This window comes from Histoplasma capsulatum, assembly GCF_000150115.1.
Source record: "Histoplasma capsulatum G186AR genomic scaffold supercont2.1, whole genome shotgun sequence".
Lineage (NCBI taxonomy): Eukaryota > Fungi > Ascomycota > Eurotiomycetes > Onygenales > Ajellomycetaceae > Histoplasma > Histoplasma capsulatum.
In genome coordinates this window covers 1010383-1033485 of record NW_025544801.1, presented here as the reverse complement: position 1 = coordinate 1033485, position 23103 = coordinate 1010383, and the positions used below count along the sequence as shown (strand labels likewise).

The window sequence follows — 23103 nt, the reverse complement described above, 5'->3', positions numbered from 1 at the left end:
AACGGAGAGATATATACTTGAAAGAAGCAGAAGCAGAAGCAGAAGAGCCTGTTTAGTGGTTCCCTGTAAGAAACCCGCACTTAAGGTGCTAGCGCTCGGCCAAAGCAAGCAATCAGTGCTAGGCCAGAACAGGGTAATTGCCTAAATTTCAAATATATATACAAGCTGTAGTAAAGTTGTAGTTATAATATTTCTTATTCAACTCTTAGTTATATTATAGAAATGCAAGGGCTTCATAAACCGTGGTTGGTTGTTATCTATCTAGTGACAGCTAATGTATGTGTGGGAGGGTCACGTGGGATGGGGCTTGAGTGGCCGCCCATGCAACCACTAGGCTAGGCTTGACAGCGGAGGATGCCTCAACTGCCTGCATTCTAATGGAACCGTCCAACAGCATCTTCGCGTGGCTTGGTATGGTGGCATGATGGTGCACTTTCAGATTCGAGTGGAGACTGTGCCAGCTGTTAGAGTGTTGGGGTTGTTGAGTAGAGTAGTAGCTCTTTGACAATGGAATTTGTTTCTTTCCTCAATGCATCCTGAAACCATATAATACATCAATTTGCCAAATTCTTCTGATCCTGGAAAAAAAATGATCGTGTTGCTCTAACCCACTTATTTCAATAGATCTCGTTCAAGGGATGTTTTACTCTCACCTGTCACCAAATGTGGAATTCGAGGTGGAAATGCTAAGTGAGCCATCCAGGGGACCGTACTTCAATCGACGACAGCTTTCTAGAAATATCTGCATTATTGGGCTGTACCTGGGCCTAGTTCTGGGGGTTGCTTGTCTAGCAGCTGGTATCTACACCTCTATTCTTCCAATCTCTATCGGACAGCAAGGAGCCCGCGGAGAGGTCATCTCGCTCGGCTTGAACCTTCTCATCACACTCGTGAACGAAATATATGGGTATGTTCACGGTGTATCCCTACGATGGGCATTATAACGTAAAGGTAGACTCACCTTCAATTCCAACTTTCGGCTGCTGACCAGCTCACGCTCCTCGAGGCCTAACAAATGGTACACAAATTTGTTTATGCTATGTTGCATCATAGGCTCATACTCATCCTCATCGCTTGTTTTTCTGAAGGATCACTTGAATGGCTCTGATGATGAGCCAGTGACATGAATCTGTGGCGCCGCTATCATCTCTCTCGCTATATGCCTTCTGGGTCAATGGGCCGTTGCCTGGTGGTCTCTGCCAAATACACACCATGCGCCAACTTGGAGCGTCGACCCTCTGGACACAGTTGCAGCTTGCATTTTGGAAGGCTCTCTTCACAGGATTCCTGGCCGATGTATGCAAAGTGTGCACAATATAGCAGCTCCAACAATTCCTGTTCCTCCCCGGCACAGGCAGCAGGCAGCTTACTACGCACATTCAGAGGTTCGGAAGGTTCTTTGGGCTCTCTGGGCTACAGCGGGCCTGGGTTTGCTGTGGGCAATCATCATCTTTGTTGTTATTAGGATAGGACGGGGTTCATGAATGGGATTAGCGACAAAAGTGGCTGGTCGCTTCTTCCGAACAGTCAAATCCCTTCCCTTAACATGGGCTGGTTCGTCAATGGTGAGACACTTCCAGCAAGTATATTTGTTTGGACATTCTTCTTCGTATCGGGGCTTCAGACGGTTATCACACTTGCACTTCATTGTGCTGAGCTTCATGTTAAATGCTCCAATGATGAAACAGCTTGGCGGCTCGCATCGTCTGAGGGCGGCTTGAAGCGAGATCGTAATATCCTCAAGAAGATGGGAACCTCGTGGCAGTCAATCACACTGTTCTGCTTCAAGCCGTTGATACACCGGCTTTATGGACTTTCGATGACTGTTTATTTCGATTCTGGCTTTAACATGATGCCGGTCCAGATCTCGTACTTGACTGTTGGCGCTTTATGCCTGGCCCTGTTCGCGACCGCAATCATTTTTAAGCCTCCAAAGGGGCCTCAGCCTGCGGCGTTTGGCCACCTACAGACGCTAGCCAACTTGATCGATGAATGGCCGACAAAAGGTGGGCGGTTATATTGGGGTCACAAGAGCGAGGAAGGTAGTGTTGCGCATGCTGGCACGTCTAGTGAGAAGCTTGGTAAAATTAACTTTGGCATGCTATATGCTGGCGTTAAATCATCTTGAAAAATTGCTGTGGCTATATTCTTGTTGATATTTGATGAAGTTACGATACTATTGTCTCTCCATCCCTGAAGACGTGTGGCTGGCAATAATCACTATATTAATGCTAACCTGGGCTGTTGTGAATCACTGTCTTCATCCTTTATTTAATTCATATCACTGCATTGTTCAATATATCATCGGTAGATATCATTAGATATCATTGCAGATATCATCGGTATATATCATCAACAATGCATATCATTTTAACATTGATTGATAGATGGGTAGCTAAATGGTGATGTTTATTCTCATAGAGATTGATTGAATATTGAACAGGCCGCTTGGTTAGTAGGTAGCGAGAGAGCTAGCTATCTAGCTAGCATTCTCAATTCAATCATCAATCAATCAAATATATAGCAGATAGGTAAGTAGGCAGATAGCATTTTCTAGTTTATTACCAATCAATTAGATATTGAGTAGATTGATAGATAGATAGTCAGATAAATATCTATGTCAATTATAAACTAGTACTAAAGTCAAGCCCTCACAGCACAAAACAAAGCGCAGACCACCAGCATTTTAATCAATTAGATGTATAGAAATCTACTCATAATATATATACATGGTAGTGAAGAGGCGATTGATAGAAGATCAGAAAGTATTAATTTCATCTTTATACTTAACTACTTAGTACACTATAAGCTCTGATAGCACAACATATAGATATATAATGACAGTATAAGATAATAAAAAACATTTGAGTTGTGAGAAGAGGCGGAACGGGAAGTGAGACACAGAAAGACAGTGGGAGAAGTGAGTTGAAAAAAGAGGCATAATAGAACAGATTTATTGAGTTGAACATATACACATGATGTAATATAGAAAAAGTATGAAAAATCCCAGAAAGGAAAATGTGTGTGATGTGTTTGTGATTGCAATAAGAGTATAAGACAGACAATCAATGCATGTATGATAAAACCACAATTCAAAGGGAAAGAAAAAGAGTTATCTTAAATAACTAAATAACAGCAATGAGATGAAAGATCGAGCATTGAATAGAAAAGAAAGGACAGTGGAAAAAAGGGAGATAGTGAAGTCAGAGATGTAAAGAAAGTAAGAAATAGATAATAATAGTAGTAATAATAATAATAATAGTAATAATAATAATAATAACAAAATGAAGTGGTAGAAGACAAAGAATAGACAAGAACAATATTTTAATTAAACATGAGAGATAGACGGATGACTTAAATAGAAAAAAAATTTAAGTATAACATGACAGAATAAGGCATGAATAAGAAAAAGGAGAAGAATGAGGGAAGAAGAGAGCTGGGGTATGAATTTTAGCAGCGCCAAAAAAGAAAACCAAAAATTAAGAAAGGAAATAAACAATAATGCAGGAGGGAAATCAATTCTTTTCCACATTTCAACCATCAAATATAACTCGCAATCGCCTTTTTTTTGCTTGCCTCTTCTACTACTACTAGTAGTAGTAGCGGCAGCAGTAATGGTTTTCCAATTCACTCCTTTTTTAAGATAGCAAAATAAAAAGCAATGAAAAGGAGAGAAAATGTACGGAAGGGAGGGGAAACACACACACACATACATGACACACACTTAAAGTGAGAATAAGGAGAATATTAGTTAAAATGAATGAGAAAAGAGAGGACAAGGGAAACCAAAAAAAATAAAAATAAAATAAAATTAGAAATAACCAAAGAGTTGGAGAGAGTTATAATCAACAGAAACAACACCCTCCCTCCCCCCACCCCACGTGGACAAATCGAATAAAAAAGGCTGAAAATGAAAGATTACAAGCCGTCTCCTGCACCCGCTTCAACTCCATCAGTTGGGTATGACATGGTTGGGTCAAAAGCGAATCCATTGGGATCATCTGTGTTTAGGAACGAATCAAAGTCGAAATTCTCCAGGATATCGGGGTTATCCAGAGCGGTGAAGTCAAGATTGTAATTGTTGGTCTGTTATGGTGATATGTTAGATTTAAATAAAAATTAGGGGAAAGGGGGAGGGGAGGAGGTTTAAGGCTTACATCGGAAAGATTCATGTCAAATGTCTGGTTAGGATCCTGTTGCGGAACAATATTTTGTGCTGCTGGTGCGGAAGTGGGCTGAGGAGGGTTTGTAGTTGGGTTGGCAGTGTTTTTGTTAAATGAATTCGGATGGACGGGAGTGATTGGAGTTGATGGAGTGGGAGTCGGAGGGGGTTCAGCCTCCGAGGATGGAGTCGCAGCAGTATTCGAGGCGTTAGCTGTGGACGGTTTCTTTGTAGGACGCTGGTTAATGATTTGTTAGCTTAGCGTCCGCTTAAACCTTTATTTTGATATATATTTTTTAAAAAATGAATGGATGAAAAAATGAACTTTTGCTTTACCTTTCTTGGGTTTTCCTTAGGTTCCTTCTTCCCCTTGGGCGCTGGCTTGTTAGACTGCTGCGGAGTCGGAGGAGCCGCGCCGGATTGGGGAGAGGAAGGTTGCGCCCTGCCGGCACCTGCAACACCTGCTGGGGGTGCTTGAGGTGGTGGCATAGCATTACGCTCTTGTGGGGTCCCAGCTGGTTGTGGCTGTTGACCCACCTGTTGCTGCTGTGGGATCATGGGCTGTCCCTGGCTCTGCCAGTTGCCACTTGGCATTCGATTACCAGCGGCGCCAGGCCCTTGCGGTCGCGACATGGCATCCATAGGCTGGGCCATCTGAGGACCACTAAATGCCGGGTTCGAACTTGGCGGCCTCATTCCGTTTTGAACGACACCCTCTGGCATATTCTTGTTCATGAAAAACGGCCCGCCCAGTTCTTGCGGCATCTGTCCTCCAAAGTTCATGGAAGCAGGAGAGCTACGGCCCTGGGCCATCGCATCACCAACAGAAGGAGAACCAGGTAGACCTGACTGAGGCATCTTGGGTGTGCCTCGCTTCATCTGATCATTCGGGTTCGGGGACGTACCGGCGCGGCTTCCTTGCGGGGATGTGCCAGGGGCCAGGTTAGGCTGGCCAGGCATGCCAGGCTGGCCATCGCCTCGGGTGATGCTATCTTGCTCTTGACGAGCCATGAGCAGACGGCGTTTATTCTGCTGCTCTAGAAGCATCAGCTGCATTTGATAATCTTGGAGGGCATGATTCCCGCCGCCGGCCGTTTGCATTTGTGGTCGCGGAACTTGGGGCATTTGGCCGTTTGCGCCGTAGTATTCATGCATTGTTAAGAGTTGACTATCGTGCATGGGCATCATGTCCCCTTGGTTTGGCATGACTCCAGGATTCATTAAGCCATTCGGCATCCCCTGGTTATTCATTGCTGAGCGATTGTTATGTAGAGCCATGCTTTGATTATATACCTGGAGAGATTTTGCTTGTACAGACGGATTCTGCGCCTGGAACGAACTGAACTGTGCAGGAGTCAAGTTGCTCGGGTTTATCCCATGTTGCATCAACATCGCATTGGCCTGGTGGGCGGGACGACCAGGCATTTGCCCTTGCCCACGCCCGTTCGGTGCCATTTGCATCCCATTTACCTGCGAACCGTCCAGACGAGGACGTTTTGAAGGCGATGGAGCGTTTTCAGCAGAAGACGGCGACTGTGGTCGATGGCCATTCATTTCCATTTCGGAAGGCTCTCGTTGCATTTGATGATGGAGCATTTGTTGATTTTTCTGCAACTGCGCCATTTGTTGGGGTGTCCTATAAAACAGTTAGTCAAGAGGTGGTGGAAATTAGATATTGTCTATATATATATGAACGTACATATTTGGGTTTTGCAAAATGGTTTTTTGAATATTCGCAGGAATCATGCCACCACGGGCTCCACGTATGTTATATTGGCCCGGCATGATTTGTGATTGGCGCATCATTTGTTGGTTTTGCATGCGAAGTAGTTGCTGAGGAGTAGCGCATTATGCGTTTATTAGTATTATTACCGTGAGAGAAAAAAGTCGTTTGAAGAGAGAATTATGTATATATGGACATACCTGGGTCTGTTGCACGTAGTGCATCGCGTCAGGGTTCTTACTTCGTTTCCGTTGGGCCAAGAAAATATCCCAGAAGAGGTTAAACCAGTCCAGGAGAAATGGGGTTTGTTGCACGTCAGCTCCGCCTGGGCCTGGCGGTATATTTGGTCGCGGAAAGTCATCGGGTATTCTTGGTTTATTCACATCGTCCTTGGAGTCTGTTGCCATTGCATCAGCGTCAACGCCATTCATTTCGCCATCGCGGCGGTGGGATGGTGTCGACTTGGACGCAGGAGAAGTGCTCATGGTAAACGATTCATCTTGTATCAAGGCCCTTGCGCACTCGTGATAGCCGCGTTTCAGAAAATAGTCGTAGATGTAGGTGTTTAATTGCATGACATTATCTCCCTGAAGATTCTGGCCATTGGGATCACTGCGCGGAGCTGTAGAACCATTGTTCATCATGGGAATGCCACCGACGGGACCACCTGCTCCCGGGTTCATTCCAGCGACATTCATCTGATTCATGGTTGGAGCGAGTTAGGCCAGCCAACTTGGCACTCTTGTCCAGAGAGTGGGTCAAACCTTTCCGATCAATCTTTTTGGTTCGGTAGAACTCCCAAGGGAGTGCTGGTCACAAGACAAGCGTCGATAGACAAGGCACGAGATTTAAAGAAAGTAAGTAGGTGGGAGTTGCAGTAACAGTCAGTGTGGTACGTTTTGAGGTATAAAAAGAGAGTCGGTTGCGCACACAAGGCGAATCAGAGGAGATGGGAGCGGACAATTTTTGTTGAGTAAAATACAAAAATGGATAAATGGATCGTAGAGATGACTTATTTGATGATCGCCGCCGACTGGAGTTGGATGCGGCGACGACGCGATTTTTGACAGGCGTTCGTTTTTCAGAGTTGGAGCATGAAGTCGAAACTCTGGGACGAGAGGCCGGAGGAAATGAAAACGAAAATAGGCAGTAATAATATGGGTCAAGGTCCTGGTGTCAAACGATGACCGGGAATCGTGGTATCTCGTCAAAGGACAGTGGGTGGTGAGTAAGAAGATGTATTATTACAGAGGGCGATCGATCGGCTTTTGCGCGAGCGTTGGTTAGGTTGGAAGGTTGTTAAGACGGTGCGGTGCGGCTGTGATGTGGTGCGTGTGATTTACGGACGGGGTGGCGATAAGAGGAAGAAGCCTTTTTACGACGGTAGCAAGCGCAGAGTTAGTTCGATGAATAGCCACAGGCATGGAATAAAGAAAGTCTGTGTTGCGGTATGGAATGGCGTGGAGAGTGAGTAGAGAAGAGTGGAGTGGAGTGGAGTGGACTCTGTACCTGGAAAGAGGATGGGAGGAGATATAATTTAATGGGTCTAACGTGGGAGCTGAATAAACCCGGGGGGGAGAAAGCGAGGATAAAATATGTGCCGGAAGTGGAGGAGGGTGACGAAGAAGAGGAAGATTCAAAGACAACGACGATGAGAAGTTGTTTGATCTGAGGGAGTTAAAAGAGAGAGGCGGAGCGGGAGAGGCGACAGATCCTCCTTCACTTTGGGCGGAGAGAGACGATGGAGGGTTGGTTGGCAGAAGGGGAGAGAGAGAGAGAGAAGGAGGAGCGAAGTCAAAAGCCAAACCGAGTGGCTATTTTGGGCGTGGTTGGAAAGTCAGACAGCAGAGACAGGCCGAACCGACAGCCAAACACAGACAGACAAGACACACAGACGCCAGAAAAGCAGCGGACCCCGCGTATTGGGAAAGTCACATCCGCGACGGTTGGCCTTGTTCCTGCGCGGCAGAGGGTGGAGGAGGGTGGAGGAGCGACGGCAGGCGATGGCGGACGATGGCCGGTGGTGGAGGTGATGGCGACGGAGATGCGATCGATGGTGAGGAGCGAGGGAGTTGAGGTTGGCGGCTGACGGTGGGTGGGAGTAAGGGCGACGGCGTGGGGCGTGGAGGTAGAGGTGGAGGTAGAGGTGGAGGAAGTGGAGATAAGCGGGCTGGCGTGCTGGCGGGTGTGGGCGATGGGCGTGGCTGGTAGTGGCGATAAGCGCAGTGCCAAGTGCGGGAGCGGATTATCTGTTTCTCCCGGTCCCAGCTGAACCCGTGGCCGCAGAACTTCTGGTCACGAGAGTGTCACGAGCGGGCTCGGCAGCGGGCCCGATAAGGCAACCCAAGCGAGGACTGAAGGGACCCGGAAAGAGGGGTGGAGGTTGGAGTGAGCCGTGGTGGGAGCCGTGTAGGCAGCTGTGGACGGGGATGGTGAGGGTGCAAAGTATATCTACCTCCTCGCTGGAATTGGCGGTTGTTGACAGTGTTGACGGATGTAGGTGGCTTGCCTTACCCTGGGTGATAATGCCCAGGTACTGGGTCTGTGTGGGTCGGGCTTGGATATTGATGGTATAATCACAATAGCCACAAAATAGGAATGTCGAGTGCAGAACCTGGAGAGAAAGAGCGTGACGACAGAAGTAAGGAAGAGTAAGGGAATAAGGGTAAATAAGATATATCCCACGACAAGGAGGGGCCTGCTTCTGGTGTGTGTATTAATAGATATACTGCGTGCGCAGCAGCGAGACCTCAAACTCTCTCTGTCTCTGCCTCTCTCGCTCTCTCGCAGTTCGTTTTTTCCCCTGCCTATTTATATCTCCTCCTTTTCTTTCTTTCTTTCTTCCTTCCTTACCGTCCTTCCGTCCTTTCTTCTTTCTCGCGATATATCAATCGTTCTCTATCTCCGTTGTCTACCTTTGGCACAGCAGAGACCTCTCGCAGTCGTAGCAATTGACTTTTGACAAGGGCGTGCGGCTTGGCGGAAGCGACGACATCGGAAAACGGCGCTTATGTAACAAAATGATCGACTCCGGGATACCTAACTAGCTAACCAGTATGGAGACCTCCAGCCTGGCCTAGATCCCACCAACTTAAGCATATCAAGGGGTATGGATGGGGGATAGCCTTCACCAGCTAGCTCTAATCTAATAAATGTCATGTATATGTACCCTGGACATGCACAGTCCATGTAATAATAATAACTAACGTTCCACAAAGAAAAATATCTTTATATATAGTAGCCATGTTTAAGGAAACAGTCGACTACGCCTTTATCGCAGGCATTGAAAATGAATGAAAGAACCTCCCAGCCCCATTTTTGACATATTAATATCCTTATACCCAACCATTTGCTCTTATAGATGTGGCTCCTTATACTCACCCCCCTTCCTACGGCAGGCAATAATAGAATACATGTTCAAACATCAAGAAACAAGGGACAAAGGGGGAAAGCTGACTAGAACGGTTGTATAAGGAAAGGAAGCGGGGAAAATAGCAAAAGAATAAAGTTCATTCATTCATTCATACATACATACACTCATTCATTCATCGTCTGGCGGCAACTCGTCTTCGAGATACCGGACTAACGACACCCGCATCTCCGTCGTATCATTTCCGCGCAGCACATCGCTCACAAAATGTGCTTCAACTTGCATTTGGACCTGCAGCAATTTCCACATTGTTAATATTAGTACTCGTTAATTTTCCAATCAATTAAACTAAACCCGTCTTTGCAGCTCCAAGAAAGAAATTATAAACCAAAACTGCGCCGCAGCATGGTTAAAATTTGCCACTCGAAGAAAGAGCGGAAGAAAAGTGCCAATAAATAACTGAAATTAAAATTTAAAATGAATAAAACAAAACACTCACCATCTCCAACGCCCCTCGTAGCACGCCACATAGAATATTCGAAAACCACAACTCATCCTGCGCCCGCCCGTCATCGGGCAACTCCACAAAGTCCGCAAGCGGGTTCTCATCGAACACCAGAGAGAAGGATTTGTTATCGCTCGTCCAGTTCGTGATTGTCGGCGTGATGTTGAGGAATATTTTGAATCCAACCTGGAGCAGTAGCAGCAGGCGAATGAGTTGATTCAGGTTAGTTCTCTGATATGCACTTCATATACGCAGATAAAATAGACACTACTAATAAAAATACTGTAATTAATGACAAGTGATCGCACCTTCGAAATCATATCCGCCGTCTCTCTGAAATTCGCACAGCGGCCGGTATCCGACCTGGCCAGGAAGTCCTCGATCAGCCGCATGCCGATGTTATATCCCATCTTATCCAGCTGCTTGTTTACTTCCGCATAGTCGCTGTCGTAGTCGTCGCAGAGTTGCGCGACGATCGTGCCGTATGTCAGCGTCACGAGCTCGGCGTTGACTTTGTCGACTTTCGTTCTGGGTTCGGGAGGTTAGTGTTTTGTCCGGTGGTTAAGTTTTATGTTGCTCTGAGAATTGGAAATAAGGCCGGGGGTGGGGAGCGTTTAAGAGGGCTGTGGGGAAGCGCAAGGGGGTATTCGAGGGATCAATGCCAGAAAAGCTCACTTCCATGTCCTAGGACGCTCGTTGAGGTTAGCACTTCTTGCGTACCGAAGTTTTTTGTTAAACCGTGGGACATTAGGGTGGGAAAACGTACTCTTCACCTATTCTTGACGTTGACGTCTTGGTCGAGGCCATTTCTTTTCTTATATGCTGGAAATGGAGCTAAAATAGGCTAGATGTCTGGAGCTATCTAATCGTGCAGAAACTGTGAAGGTTCTCTTGTGTTCTCGGGAATCGTCTCGTAGGGAAGGAAATATGGAGTAGGAGTAATAGCCGTGATAATTGTTGCACATTACATATTTCAATCGCAAAACACCGAACTCATTCGGGCACGTGGAGTAGTCGTGGGGTATGCGAAAACTCAACGAATGACAACGATAGATTGGACGGTTGGTGGTGTCCTCCCATTTTGCCCCCGCGCGGCAAAGGTTTGAACGCGAAAACTCAACGAGTTCGCTTGGCTTGGCGTTAAAATAAGCGCTCGCCAACGAGCCCAAGAAGGACGGGTTGGAAGCTCGAATTTAACCCATTTACACCCTCGCTGCTCCCCAAAGCGCAATTCGTCGACGGTTATATCATTTCCGTATTTTACTTTTTGATTTCATCTTGCATGCTTCCGGTGGCTTTTTTTGCCGTTGACTGAATTCTAAAAATCACCTCCATTTTTTTCGCCACTTGAGCGAAGCATCCTTCCACAGCTCTCCCTGATCCGGTAAACAACGAGGACCATTGTCGCATGAGAAGCAGAATACAATGATGTCTGCGGAAAAGCGTCCTGCGCTGGACTCTTTTCGATCCACCCAGCTGGTCAAACGGCCGAGGTCAGATTCAAATCTGGGCGATGGGAGGGCGGTTGCTGTTGTAAATAACTCGGCACAGAATGGAGCTCTTATACAAGCAGTACGCCCGAAAAAACTTTTTTTTTCGTCCTTCTCAATTTTGATTACCCAGGGCAAAAATACGAAAGAAAGAGAAGAGAATGATATATTGGTGCTTGGGATTGGATGTGAATTGATGGGCTAATGCGTAATGTGGCTGGCTGCTTTGGTTGCTTTTCTCTAGATCCCGCGCACGAGTGGTCTTGAGGCGCCTATCATGGAGCTTACAGGTGCGTTTATTATGGGGACATTGAGGGCTGGGTGATTTTGGTTATGGCATGGCACTGATATTTGGAATCTTGCATAGGTCATTCAGGAGAGATTTTTGCTACAAGGTTTGATCCAACGGGTCAGAATATTGCGTCAGGTTCGATGGATAGGTCGATAAGTACGCCGCGCTCTAGGTCCTGCAACGTCGATCGCCAATATTTCTTTCGATAGTACTTGAACATGGGAGAACTAACTCTGACATTCTTCTGGGGCGAAATTGCAGTGCTATGGCGAACATACGGACAATGCGAGAACTACGGCGTAATCACTGGGCACAAGGGAGCGGTTCTAGATTTACACTGGTCACGAGATTCGAAAATCATTTTCACGGCATCCGCAGACATGACCCTTGCCAGTTGGGATGCCGAATCTGGGCAAAGAATACGTCGACACGCCGGACACGAGGAGATCATCAATTGCCTCGACGTCAGCAGAAGGGGCCAAGAATTGCTAATAAGTGGCAGCGACGACGGGTGCGTGGGAATATGGGACCCGCGACAAAAGGACGCGATTGACTTTTTGGAGTCTGAGATGCCTGTCACGGCCGTCGCGCTGGCAGAGGCCGGCAACGAGATTTACAGCGGCGGCATTGATAATGACATTCATGTCTGGGATATAAGAAAATGCGCCATTACATATTCCATGGTGGGTCACACGGATACGATCTCCTCGCTCCAGATCTCGCCGGATTCGCAAACACTTCTTTCCAATTCGCATGATTCGACCGTGCGCACGTGGGATATCCGGCCTTTCGCGCCGGTTGATAGACATATCAAGACCTTCGATGGCGCGCCAGTTGGGTTGGAGAAGAATCTGATCCGAGCTAGTTGGAATCCAACTGGGGAGAGGATTGCGGCTGGCAGCGGTGACAGAAGCGTTGTCGTGTGGGATGTGAAGTCGGGCAAGTTGCTCTATAAACTGCCGGGTCATAAGGGTACTGTGAATGACGTGCGATTTTCACCTAGCGAGGAACCAATAAGTAAGCCCAAATAAGTCTTTTAACTTAACATGATATGCCTACTACTTTCTCTTCTGTCATCGAAAAGATGCGGTGGTTTACTAATGAATATTTCCTTTCTACAGTTGTCTCCGGCTCCTCTGATAGAAATCTCATGCTTGGAGAACTAGGGAAGTAAAACAGCAGGTGTGATAATCGTTACGAATCGTTTTATCCATTCCTTGATTTTCTAGCATGTTGAAATGATCTATATCAAGCGCGACCAGGGAATTTAATCTTGACCACCCTCTGTATGTCTCACAATCTCAAAATGTTACAGCCACTGTCTCTGATGTTTGTGCCAACTTCCTTTCCTTTGATTCTTATGTATGGCCCTCCGAAGCTCAATGATTTCCAAATATTTGTCCCGCCATGGTTTCTCCCCTTTCCTTTTTCACTCCTCTGTAAAATAGATTTATATCATATATCCTCATGATAAATTTATGCCTCGGTTTATCCTGACACCAAGAGAATTGATACCCACGGAGTAGGAGCTTTTTGGGTTATCAAATGAGAGAGTGGGGCTTGTCGGATCGACTGATGTATCGATCCATGGATTGAGGCAGTAGGAGTAGGAGTGGTATTGGGAGTGGTGAATTTTGGAGCCAGCTCCCCCTGGGTTGATAGATTTTCAGTATATCAAAAGTAAACGAATGCGTTTTCAAGCCAACGTTTTCTATCTTGTCTTCCCTCTTGATCTTCTTTTCCGGGGTTCTCTTGTCAACACGCCTCTGCGCACGAACCTCCATTGTCGGATCTTCGCCAGGGGCTGGTTGGTTCAGATTGGCTGCGGGTGAAACAGCTGAAACCATGATGAAGCAAGCCTGGACATGCTTCGGATATTCCTTGGCAACCACGCAACACTCTAAACCACGCGCAGCCACCACAACTCCTACTCCGCGCCTGCTGGCCAACAAGCTGGTGTCCTGTCGGAGTTTCGAAACACACCGAGACACAGCTGCCTCCTGATCTACTCCCATTCCAGGTCACCCATGGATCCTGAAATGGTTGTAGTTCTGGCCGCAGGCAGTTCCTCCATCAAACCTTCCCCTGTTGGTCCACTCGCCCAAGTTGCCTCCATGAAGATTATAAACATCGATGCTGCAGATGCTGCAGCTATTCCTCCCTGCATATTAAACTAGTGCTAGAGTTTGTAGCGTTGCGTTCTCCTGTTTCGCTCTGTCCGTTGTATGCCAGGTCGTTTGGATAAGGACTCGGAGTATTCATATCCTGAAGAATTGATCGAGGACGGCCAAGAGCGAGTGACTTTTTTCACTTCGTCTTTCTCAATCACTTTCGCTTGAAACACTTCTTGCTAGCAGAGTTGTTTTTAACAGCCATTCCCAGTCTCTGGAGCAGGTGAGCACAGTAAAGCCTGTGACAATTTTTGTCACCTCTTTCACATGGGATTGATTCTCTTGCACTGCTGTTGTCCTTTGGTTTAACCCCTTCGAGTTCTTGCAAGTTGGATTGACTCCTTTCTTTTTGTTGCCAGTTTTTATTTATCTTTACCTTGCATTTATTTCTTGATTGCTGTGGTCAACAACGCCGTTTTTTATCTTCATGTTTCCCTACTTTTAATACATCGTGTAGGAGTTTGAATCCGGAGCTACGCTTCCTTCCGCCTGAGTCACACCATATTTCACCAATTGCAGTCAACAATGCTTGATCGAGTGGAATATTGATAGGCGGGATCTGTCACAGTAATATTTTGCCCGGTTGTTAACAGCCACTCGTTTCTTCTGTTTATTAATCTTCTCCTTCGTACCGCGTTGCCTCATCATCTCCTACGACTTGGTGGCAGGAGGGAGACCCTGTGAAAGACACGCGGATCCCGAATTTTGTTTACCATTCGATCTCGATATCACGGGGAATTGAGAAACCGCTTTTGCCTATTTGTGTGACGAAGAAAATCGCTGTTTTGGCAGAGAAAGTTTGATCATATCCAGGATTTCGGATTCAGATATTTATTTACCAACAACTCCGCTCCCGGTACCATTTTTTGCCAAAAAAAAGGGAATATATCTCTTATGCATTTGGAAATCCGAACGCGAAAAATTGAAGAGAATTGTGATGGAGCGTTCCACTTCTTTGTCAAGACAACAGGAAACTCCTGGAACCGTGCGGTGCGATAATGGCTTCCGTAATCGGGCTAGATCCTTGTTTCGTGGTACATCAAGCATCAGTGCACAAAATGTGGGATCTGCCGCTTCTAATGCACGAGCACCTCGAATGTGGCTGTCTCTTTTCTCTGATGAAAGAATCGGAAGGCCTCGACGACGACAGAGTGACCACACGGTTGGATATAGGAGAACACAGCCATTGGACCCTTCGAGCATTGAAATGGCCGAGGCTGGATTATCAGGACGACACTTCCAAACTCAAACGCATGTGAATGATTCACATCACAATCTGTCACAGACCATCGCGGGAGCTACACCCGATCATTTTGGAGCACGGGCAAGACGAAAATACGACAATCGATTAAAACAGGGCCGTTTCTGTGGCGGCCCTGGGATGAGATCTAAGGAAGCGAGGAAGAAGCTTGTTGATTGCGCCTTGGCTTCATCTCTTGTTCTAATCCTCTTTATCATATGTGAGTCCTCTAGCTCCTTTTCCCGATTTAGACTCTCCGACACCCAAGAATGCGCAGTTTTCATATACATATACTAAATCTGCTGCTAGATCTTTCGTTGTCCCTTTCTAACATTGTTCAAACTCGTGAATTCCACATTGTGCTAATACTAGCCTTGACGGTATTTGTGATATATTTTTGCCATTCCTTTATTCTTTTTTTCATGCTCTCATGGCGAACAAGCCCGACACCTCTTCCTCCCGCTGCACCAAAAGCGGTCAGCACCCTGGAGTACGCCCTGCCAGATGAGCCAATACCGGTAATTCTGGCTCGAGATGAAGAGATCATGATGGAAGTAGACTCGAATAATCGCAATGGCAGCAGCAAGCACTTGGGTGGACTTGCTCCACCGCCACCCGCCTATGGCCTCTGGAGGGATAGTGTGGTGCGTATATAACATACACAACACTTTAAAAATTTTCTGACCATTGCCTTGACCGATTCTACATTGTTTTTTTTTTTGAAGACACATGAACTACGACAGTACTGTGGCTAATGAACCAATCCGCTGCAGAAAATAAACCCAAATCTCGTCCACTGGCAGCGACGCGACCCAACTAATTCGCACGGAAGAGGCACAGGAAATGATAACGTCCACGAAGCACTGAATCGTCCCCCGAGCTATGATGGAGACCTTCATCGCGTCATTGATGAGCAGCCACAGTTGCGTCTCCACGTACCTGACGGTTTGGATATTCAGCCTGGAGAGCTTCTGGAGCAGAAGCGGTGAATTATGTATAGTATTATCACCCTTGTAGGAAATAAAAGGATATTTTTCATATTTTTCATTCCTCATTTTCTACTGAGGCTTGATTTCTGACGAAGGATGTCTTGTTCTTAAGTTCTTCATCTCCGTTTTTGTAGGGAAGGCGGCCGGTGTTGTTGAGTGAAACCATGGAGGATCCGATAGTGAAATGCTTTTTGGTTGCCCCTTGATTTTCTGACATTCGACCAGATATTATATTTGAGGTGTTTGATTTATGCTTGATTCATCAAGGTTGGTTTCCACTAGCCATCTTCGATCTAGCGCAACTGAATGTGCAAATGCCCAGTATGCAAGAAACTCCCCCAGCAAACACATATTTAATCGCATATGCGTGAAAATGATAGTAAAATATCTCTATCTACACATATATAAGCCATATGAGGAGAGAAGAGAGCAGAAAATGCCGTAATCGTTCAATCATCATCCCCATCGCCTCAGCCGCAAAGTTAACATGTTAACTATTCTGGGCATACACTTTGAACAATCTCTGATCAAAAACCAACTCAACTAAAATATACCATGAAACATTATTTATCCAAGCAGTTAACTACAGTGTAGATAGTTAGTTTCTCACGATGCGAGGACTTAAACGACATCTCTCAACCAACCCTAATCCTAATCCAATCCTAACTTCTAACCCCAGTCCTAACCTGGGTGGTGAGTGTGCATTTGTAATGTAACTGAAGTCAAGCATGAAGCGTGTGGTGTGGGTGTGTTTTAGATGGGATGGTAGAAGTTGAACATGGTTTGAACGTTTGGTTAATTTTTGAAACCACGCTCAACCATAACCCGACTAACTCTAGTTAGTTAACTCATTCTTTTTGGAGGCTGACATAATAACTATCCTCTCCGCTGGAAAGAAAATGTGTTCAGTTGACAAGATCCATGGGCAACATCGACTCTTTGGCTTCTACCTGCCCGTCTACTCCGTAACCAGTATGCATATGGGACGGAATTTGGGGCCATATCCCTCCCCTCCCTACTTTTTTATCACCGGGAACATATAAACCCCTCTATCCCTAGTCTCAAGCAACTCTCGCGGGAGCCGGACTAGAACAGAAAAGTACCAAAAAGTTGTTTTTTTCCCAGCTCAGCGACGCTGACGGATTCGGAGACTCTCAATGATATTCTTAAGCTCACGGACTTCACTTGATTGTCGGTGATGCACTCGAGATGCCGGCGTCGTTGTTTCCCGATGTCTCGCTTCCGCAACGGTGCAAAATGGACTGTCTGCGGTTGGGCCGTCGTTTTTGTTACAGTTGTTTCCTTTTGGGTTCCTCTAGCTAGGGCAATGAGCGGGGCCCAGATTTGGGAGTTGAGGTATGTGGATTGTTAAATTTACGTTATTGACTGATTTTAGGGAGAACGAATGCCTGAGGGGTGACTCGGGCGGATTACTCCGGGCGACAATTTTTTGAGAAACGGAGAGCTAATTTTCCATGCAACTTGCTTCTATCCTCTGTACAGAAAGGAGACAGAGCATATGTTCTACCACGGTTTCGAAAATTATATGAAGCATGCATTCCCTGAGGATGAATTGCGACCCGTCTCTTGTCGCCCCTTAACACGCGATCGTGAAAACCCCGCTCATGTACATATTAATGATGTTCTGGGAAATTACTCCTTAACGCTCGTCGATAGTTTGTCTACCTTAGCGATACTTTCCTCCTCCCTGCCTCGATCAGCCGCTTCGAATTCAGACTCGGAAAGCTCGCGTAAGGCGTGGAGGTATTTCCAGGACGGTGTGCGAGATTTGGTAGAGCTATATGGCGATGGGTCGGATGGACCAGCTGGTACAGGATCGAGAGGGAAAGGCTTCGATTTTGATAGCAAGGTCCAAGTGTTTGAAACAGTGATTAGAGGCTTAGGTGAGGAGAAATGCTTAGAATACCATTTATGTACAGCATCTCTAACCATTGAGTGTCCTTGTAAATAGGCGGCCTTCTCAGCGCGCATCTTTTCGCAATAGGCGAATTGCCTATCCGTGGATATGATCCCCCAGAAGACGAAGCTTCCTTTGCGAAATTATGGAATAAAAGTGGACAGACTAAAGGCAGCCCCGGGATTAGATGGGAAAATGGCTTCGTCTACAACGGACAACTGCTCCGTCTCGCGATGGATCTTGGTGCCCGGATTTTACCTGCTTTCTATACTGCAACGGGAATCCCATATCCACGTGTTAATCTGCGGCATGGCGTCCCCTTTTACCCCAATTCCCCTTTCAATGCAGATATAGTACCAGAAACGGCGGCTTGCACCGGTAAAGGCCATGCGAAAGAAGAGGAGAAGTCTTCTGAAACACCAGAGGTTACAGAAACATGCAGCGCGGGCGCTGGAAGTTTGGTTCTGGAACTTACGGTTCTTAGCAGGCTTACCGGCGATGGGCGTTTTGAAGAATTTGCCAAAAGGGCGTTTTGGGCTGTTTGGTCCCGCCGAAGTGACATTGGCCTGATCGGAGCTGGCATTGATCCCGAGTCTGGGAAGTGGGTGAACTCATACACAGGTGTAAGTGGGAATGTTTTTGTGATTATCTTGTGTGATTTATCACTTACCAGGTAATTTTTATGACAGATCGGTGCTGGGATTGATAGTTTCTTCGAATATGCATTTAAATCTCATATCTTGTTATCCGAGGGTGACCGCCCGTCTTTCAACCTGTCAAGCCCGTTTCATTGGCTTGATGATTTTTACTCCCCCCTTAGTGAGGAGCAGCATTCCTCAGATGCATTCCTTAATGTTTGGCAGGAATCTCTAGCATCCATAAACCACCATTTATATCGCGGTTCCGGCTACCAATATCCTCATTATATCCAAGGCGACATCATCACCGGAGCTACACGCGCCCTTTGGATAGATAGTTTAAGTGCATATTTCCCAGGCCTTTTAACTTTGGCTGGGGATCTGGCTGGGGCCATCGAGGCTCATCTGCTACACACCGCCATTTGGACTCGATTTTCTGCTTTCCCGGAACGGTGGAATGTCGGCACAGGGAACATTGAAAACGGCCTTGGGTGGTGGGGAGGCCGCCCCGAGTTTGTCGAGTCCACTTATTACCTGTATATGGCCACTAAAGACCCGTGGTATCACTATGTTGGAGAGATGGTATTGAGGGATATCAAGCGGAGATGCTGGACTAGGTGTGGCTGGGCTGGTCTTCAGGATGTTCGAGATGGGCAATTGAGTGACAGGATGGAAAGCTTCTTCCTCGGGGAAACGACGAAGTATCTCTTTCTACTTTTTAGCCCTTCGCACCCCCTAAATGATCTTGATGCTCCGTTTGTTTTTAATACCGAAGGCCACCCCCTTATTATCCCGAAGTCGACTAGGAACGCCACTAAGGAAAGGGCGAAGCGAGCAGACACGTTTCCTGGTGGTACAGAACTTGTCGTTGGAGCAACCTGTGCAGTGCCGGCTCCACCCCCGCCCTTCGGAGCCTCGTCGACCGCTGCGCGGCCTGATATTTTCCACGCAGCAAGCCTCGCTAGATTGCACCTGATGCCACCTCGTCAACAGGCTGAATCTCCTATCATCGGTTATACTGTTGATCATCCGAGTATCTCCATGTCCGACTTAACATCACCATCAAACTATACATATTTCCCTTGGACGCTACCACCCGAGGTTATTCCACCAAAAGCTACCAGTGCACTAATGACGGTTAGACCAACCGTTGACCTTACATTTCCGCCAGCTACCAACATCATCCTTGGCCCTGGATCGCTGGAAAGAGTTCAAGACGGACTTCTCGTGAAGTCCCTTGGAGGCCTTCGCTTGGGTATGATCCAGGATGTTCCACTATTGACGGATCAATCATCAGGGTTCGCTGAAGGATATCGCGTCCAAGTTATCAACAACATTCCACTAGGAAAGGATGAAAAGATTTATATCTCGAAGGAAATAACGGATGTTCTGAACTCTGAAGACCCAAACTTCACGCGGGTGCAGGATTCAGCGTTGTTGGATGTTGTCTTGGACCTCAGATCGGAGGTAGCCAATGGAAACGTATCGTCAATACTCACAACCTCCACAAATGGCGAAACCATTATAGGTGCACTCGATGAGCTCCACGCATCGCTCGACACGTCAACATTTGACGCATCAAACATGAAACTAGCTTTTGCATCCTTCTTTAACCAGGTCACCTCCCTTCTCCGAGATGACTCTAACTCACCCACACTGGACTCCCTTTCATCTCTGAAATCAGCCATCCGCGTTTCAGTCCCCGCGACTATTTCTACCGGCAAGGGCTCGACATCACTTCCTGATGTTGAAGATGCCGTACTTCCTCCACCCACCGAAGCGAAGTCCAGACAAGCCAAAAAGCTGCTTAACCGCCTTCCATGGTCTACCATTTACCTCTCAGATGAGCTCTGTGACCATCGGCTTCCTGAAGTAGTCCCCAAGACACACCATGTAATCGTCATAAAACGGGGCGGGTGCAGCTTTTCGACGAAAATCCAAAATATACCCTCCTTCCGCCCTACGAGCGATTCCCTCAAGCTTGTGATCGTGGTTTCGTACCCTCAGCTGGGCGATCCCCGACAGGCCTCTTCTTCAACCTCCGGCTCAGGTACGCACTCCGATACCACGTCCCAGAACCCAACGGTAGATTCAGAGGAGCCATACCTCATTCGCCCTTTGCTCGACGAAATACAAACCGTTGCTGGCGGAATTCCCCGTCTGAATCCGATAAGCTTGATACTTGTTGCCGGCGGTGATGAAACATACAACTACTTTAAGCATGCTTTGGGTGTGGGTTTTCGAAGGAGATATCAGTTTATTTCGCAGGGTGTGCCGATTAGTAACCTAGTTGTGGTATAAATTTCCGTCTATATATGTTAGTGGCAACTTTTTTTTCGCATGTAATTTATTTTGACCAATTATCTGCTTCATGAATATTCTTATGATAATGTATATGGAATTCAGGATATTCTTGGACAATTCTGTTTAGTTCGTTTCCTGTGGATAAATGTACTACACTCTGACGGCGGGAAGGATTTCGTTTGTTTTCTAGATATCCATTGTGTATGAATTTCTGTGCGATTTTACTGGAATATTCGTGGATGAATGACTTGAAATGTGATACGTAGGTAATAACATCTTCTCTTGTTGGATCTTTAGCAGCGAGTATTTCAAATCCTGGGTGCTTGAACAGACTCTTTGTGAGTTTGCATTTGACCTCATTCTGGCTGAAAGTCTGTATGATCTTGGAGCATTACGGTGGCTTTCTTTAGTTTTTCTCCCATGAAAATTGTTCGATTGAATCGTCGGAAGCCCCGCCATTCTTGTACGCCGTTAAATCTTTTCTTGTGCTACGCAGCTTTTTCTACCAGACTCCAGATATATGTTCAGCCCGAGAAGTTGATGAATTATGCACCTCCCTCTCCTCGACGCCCTTGAACTCCACTCTGTCTCGCTGCTTCAACCCTTCAAGCTAAGTGGAGCAAGGGATGCTATGATATGATCTGGCTAGACCAGAATCACGGTTCATTTCCATTTCTATTTCAAATGGGATGTTTGAGAAAGGAGGATGTATTGTGGTGACGGCTCGGCCAGTTGGTCCACTCCTGAAAACAACCGAGCACGTGGGATGAATGAAGTCCGTTGAAAATGTTGGATTTCCGTTCTCTTGATGGCATTTCCTGTACGAAAATGAAAACGGAATAGGAAATTAGAAGGAGAAATGTGGGGTTGGTGTAATTCACTCTTAGGATCTCCTTTGACCGATGGACGGATTTCGATATGCTAAGTGCGCGATGGGGGTTATTTTAAGCATGAATTCCTGCTTCAAGAACGGTGTGTCTCCTTCAATCTAGTGGGCCTTGCTGTTGCCTTCTCTATAGCATAGGGTCGGTCAGGATACGTCTCGGTGCTTCAATGATGCTGGATACTGGTCTCGCTTCTTGACATTAGAACTCTAATCTCAAATACCCCAACCCTCTACTGCCTGCCCACAAGTTTATATCCCCTCTCGATTTTAGGGCAACATGGGAGACGCGAAATTACGAAAACCCGGAAATTCATGGCCCAAGATTGATTATTATTGCTCTGCTTATTCCGATGTTATACTTTCAACCTTCAGATCGATAATACTTGGATTTGTATGATCATGGTAAGCATAGCTAACAGTTAATCTACTTAAGAGGCTAACGAGACAGATAGATTTCTAGTACTGGTCTTGCTGCATCATATATCAACTTTGGCTAGGCTGCTACCTGCCATTGTGGTCACTACACCGACGACAAAGCTGTTGTTGCTTCCATTTTACTGAAGACTTCCTTTCGCCAACTTCCCATAAATATTACAAATTAGTTATCCTCGCCATGGAAATATCTTTAGCATACGCATTTGGCGCATGCCGTTTCTGTGCAAGTATGTGGCCCTGATTATTTTTATATTGACAGACCCCATACCAATGGCTGCTGCTTGGGACTTTTCCTCTCCGTTTGTATAGACTGGCGTATGATTATCAATGCATTGGCCATCTCGCCTTCACATTTGTACTTTCTATCGAGAATGTTCTCCTCGACCTCCACACAATGTTAGTCCCGCAGTTCCAGCTTCCTATACACCAGCTGCTTGCCGTGATTGCTATGCTAGTATTTTTGGGAGTTATAGTTGTTGTGGCTTGTGCTGTAGATATCAAATATGATGTTAGCGCGAGTAGAGACAATTAATATGAGCAGTTTGACCAGTCATTCAATTTATTGAGGAATAGAAGCCATAATTGCTTTTGCCTTGTAATCGTTTTGTGCTTCTGTCAAAGTTGGAAAAGGGGTTTTTTTCCTATCCCCTAATAAAAATTTCCAGTCATCCATCTTGAGCTAAAACTTGGATTATAGGATAATTCCGTAGAATTCTGATATCCGCATCGCCTCGTCGTTTGACTATAAACATTTGAATACCTCGGATTTGTCTTTAGGTGATCCAAATGCCCTCCCCTTTTCATTTATCTCACCACCATAGCTTTTTCGCCACCGCACGCAAACTCCCATGCTTTAAAGGAAACTTTTTGTATCACCACCTAGTGTGAAGTTATCTTTCGCATATTGTACTTCCCTATTTCGCGGAGCTTCTTACCAAATATATAAATCTAGATGCGACGAGTTAGTTCGTATCCAAAAC

The 23103-nt window shown here is 46.2% G+C and overlaps 8 protein-coding genes across 8 annotated transcripts; 5 read left to right on the top strand and 3 right to left on the bottom strand.

The window, feature by feature from the left end:
* Positions 1–222: 222 nt before the first annotated feature.
* HCBG_00315 (uncharacterized protein) lies at positions 223–2128 on the top strand (the record flags this gene model as incomplete). The annotated part of the gene is made up of 5 exons (XM_045427365.1): positions 223–276; positions 395–485; positions 625–907; positions 1120–1296; positions 1471–2128. 5 exons carry the CDS (start codon positions 223–225, stop codon positions 2126–2128), a joined length of 1263 nt encoding a protein of 420 aa, XP_045291340.1.
* Positions 2129–3308: 1180 nt separating this feature from the next.
* On the bottom strand, positions 3309–6583 carry HCBG_00314 (uncharacterized protein; the record flags this gene model as incomplete). Its single annotated transcript, XM_045427364.1, has 5 exons — positions 3309–4086; positions 4158–4400; positions 4499–5798; positions 5862–5995; positions 6086–6583. The coding sequence occupies 5 exons, from the start codon at positions 6581–6583 to the stop codon at positions 3919–3921; spliced, it is 2343 nt and encodes a 780-aa protein (XP_045291339.1).
* A 296-nt stretch (positions 6584–6879) lies between these two features.
* HCBG_00313 (uncharacterized protein) lies at positions 6880–8540 on the top strand (the record flags this gene model as incomplete). The annotated part of the gene is made up of 7 exons (XM_045427363.1): positions 6880–6957; positions 7032–7109; positions 7136–7352; positions 7528–7941; positions 7988–8117; positions 8172–8273; positions 8471–8540. The coding sequence occupies 7 exons, from the start codon at positions 6880–6882 to the stop codon at positions 8538–8540; spliced, it is 1089 nt and encodes a 362-aa protein (XP_045291338.1).
* An 886-nt stretch (positions 8541–9426) lies between these two features.
* Positions 9427–10727, bottom strand: HCBG_00312 (BET3 family protein; the record flags this gene model as incomplete). The annotated part of the gene is made up of 5 exons (XM_045427362.1): positions 9427–9546; positions 9755–9946; positions 10069–10288; positions 10436–10444; positions 10527–10727. 5 exons carry the CDS (start codon positions 10565–10567, stop codon positions 9427–9429), a joined length of 582 nt encoding a protein of 193 aa, XP_045291337.1.
* A 263-nt stretch (positions 10728–10990) lies between these two features.
* On the top strand, positions 10991–13014 carry HCBG_00311 (U5 snRNP-specific protein; the record flags this gene model as incomplete). Its single annotated transcript, XM_045427361.1, has 5 exons — positions 10991–11332; positions 11495–11540; positions 11618–11698; positions 11804–12559; positions 12664–13014. The coding sequence occupies 5 exons, from the start codon at positions 11189–11191 to the stop codon at positions 12714–12716; spliced, it is 1080 nt and encodes a 359-aa protein (XP_045291336.1).
* A 69-nt stretch (positions 13015–13083) lies between these two features.
* Positions 13084–13557, bottom strand: HCBG_00310 (uncharacterized protein; the record flags this gene model as incomplete). The annotated part of the gene is made up of 1 exon (XM_045427360.1): positions 13084–13557. The coding sequence occupies one exon, from the start codon at positions 13555–13557 to the stop codon at positions 13084–13086; it is 474 nt and encodes a 157-aa protein (XP_045291335.1).
* A 186-nt stretch (positions 13558–13743) lies between these two features.
* On the top strand, positions 13744–15992 carry HCBG_00309 (uncharacterized protein; the record flags this gene model as incomplete). The annotated part of the gene is made up of 4 exons (XM_045427359.1): positions 13744–13936; positions 14282–15173; positions 15263–15597; positions 15727–15992. 3 exons carry the CDS (start codon positions 14651–14653, stop codon positions 15940–15942), a joined length of 1074 nt encoding a protein of 357 aa, XP_045291334.1.
* A 1469-nt stretch (positions 15993–17461) lies between these two features.
* Positions 17462–21345, top strand: HCBG_00308 (alpha-1,2-mannosidase MNL1; the record flags this gene model as incomplete). Its single annotated transcript, XM_045427358.1, has 4 exons — positions 17462–17846; positions 17915–18483; positions 18550–21001; positions 21100–21345. The coding sequence occupies 3 exons, from the start codon at positions 17462–17464 to the stop codon at positions 20797–20799; spliced, it is 3204 nt and encodes a 1067-aa protein (XP_045291333.1).
* Positions 21346–23103: the final 1758 nt, after the last annotated feature.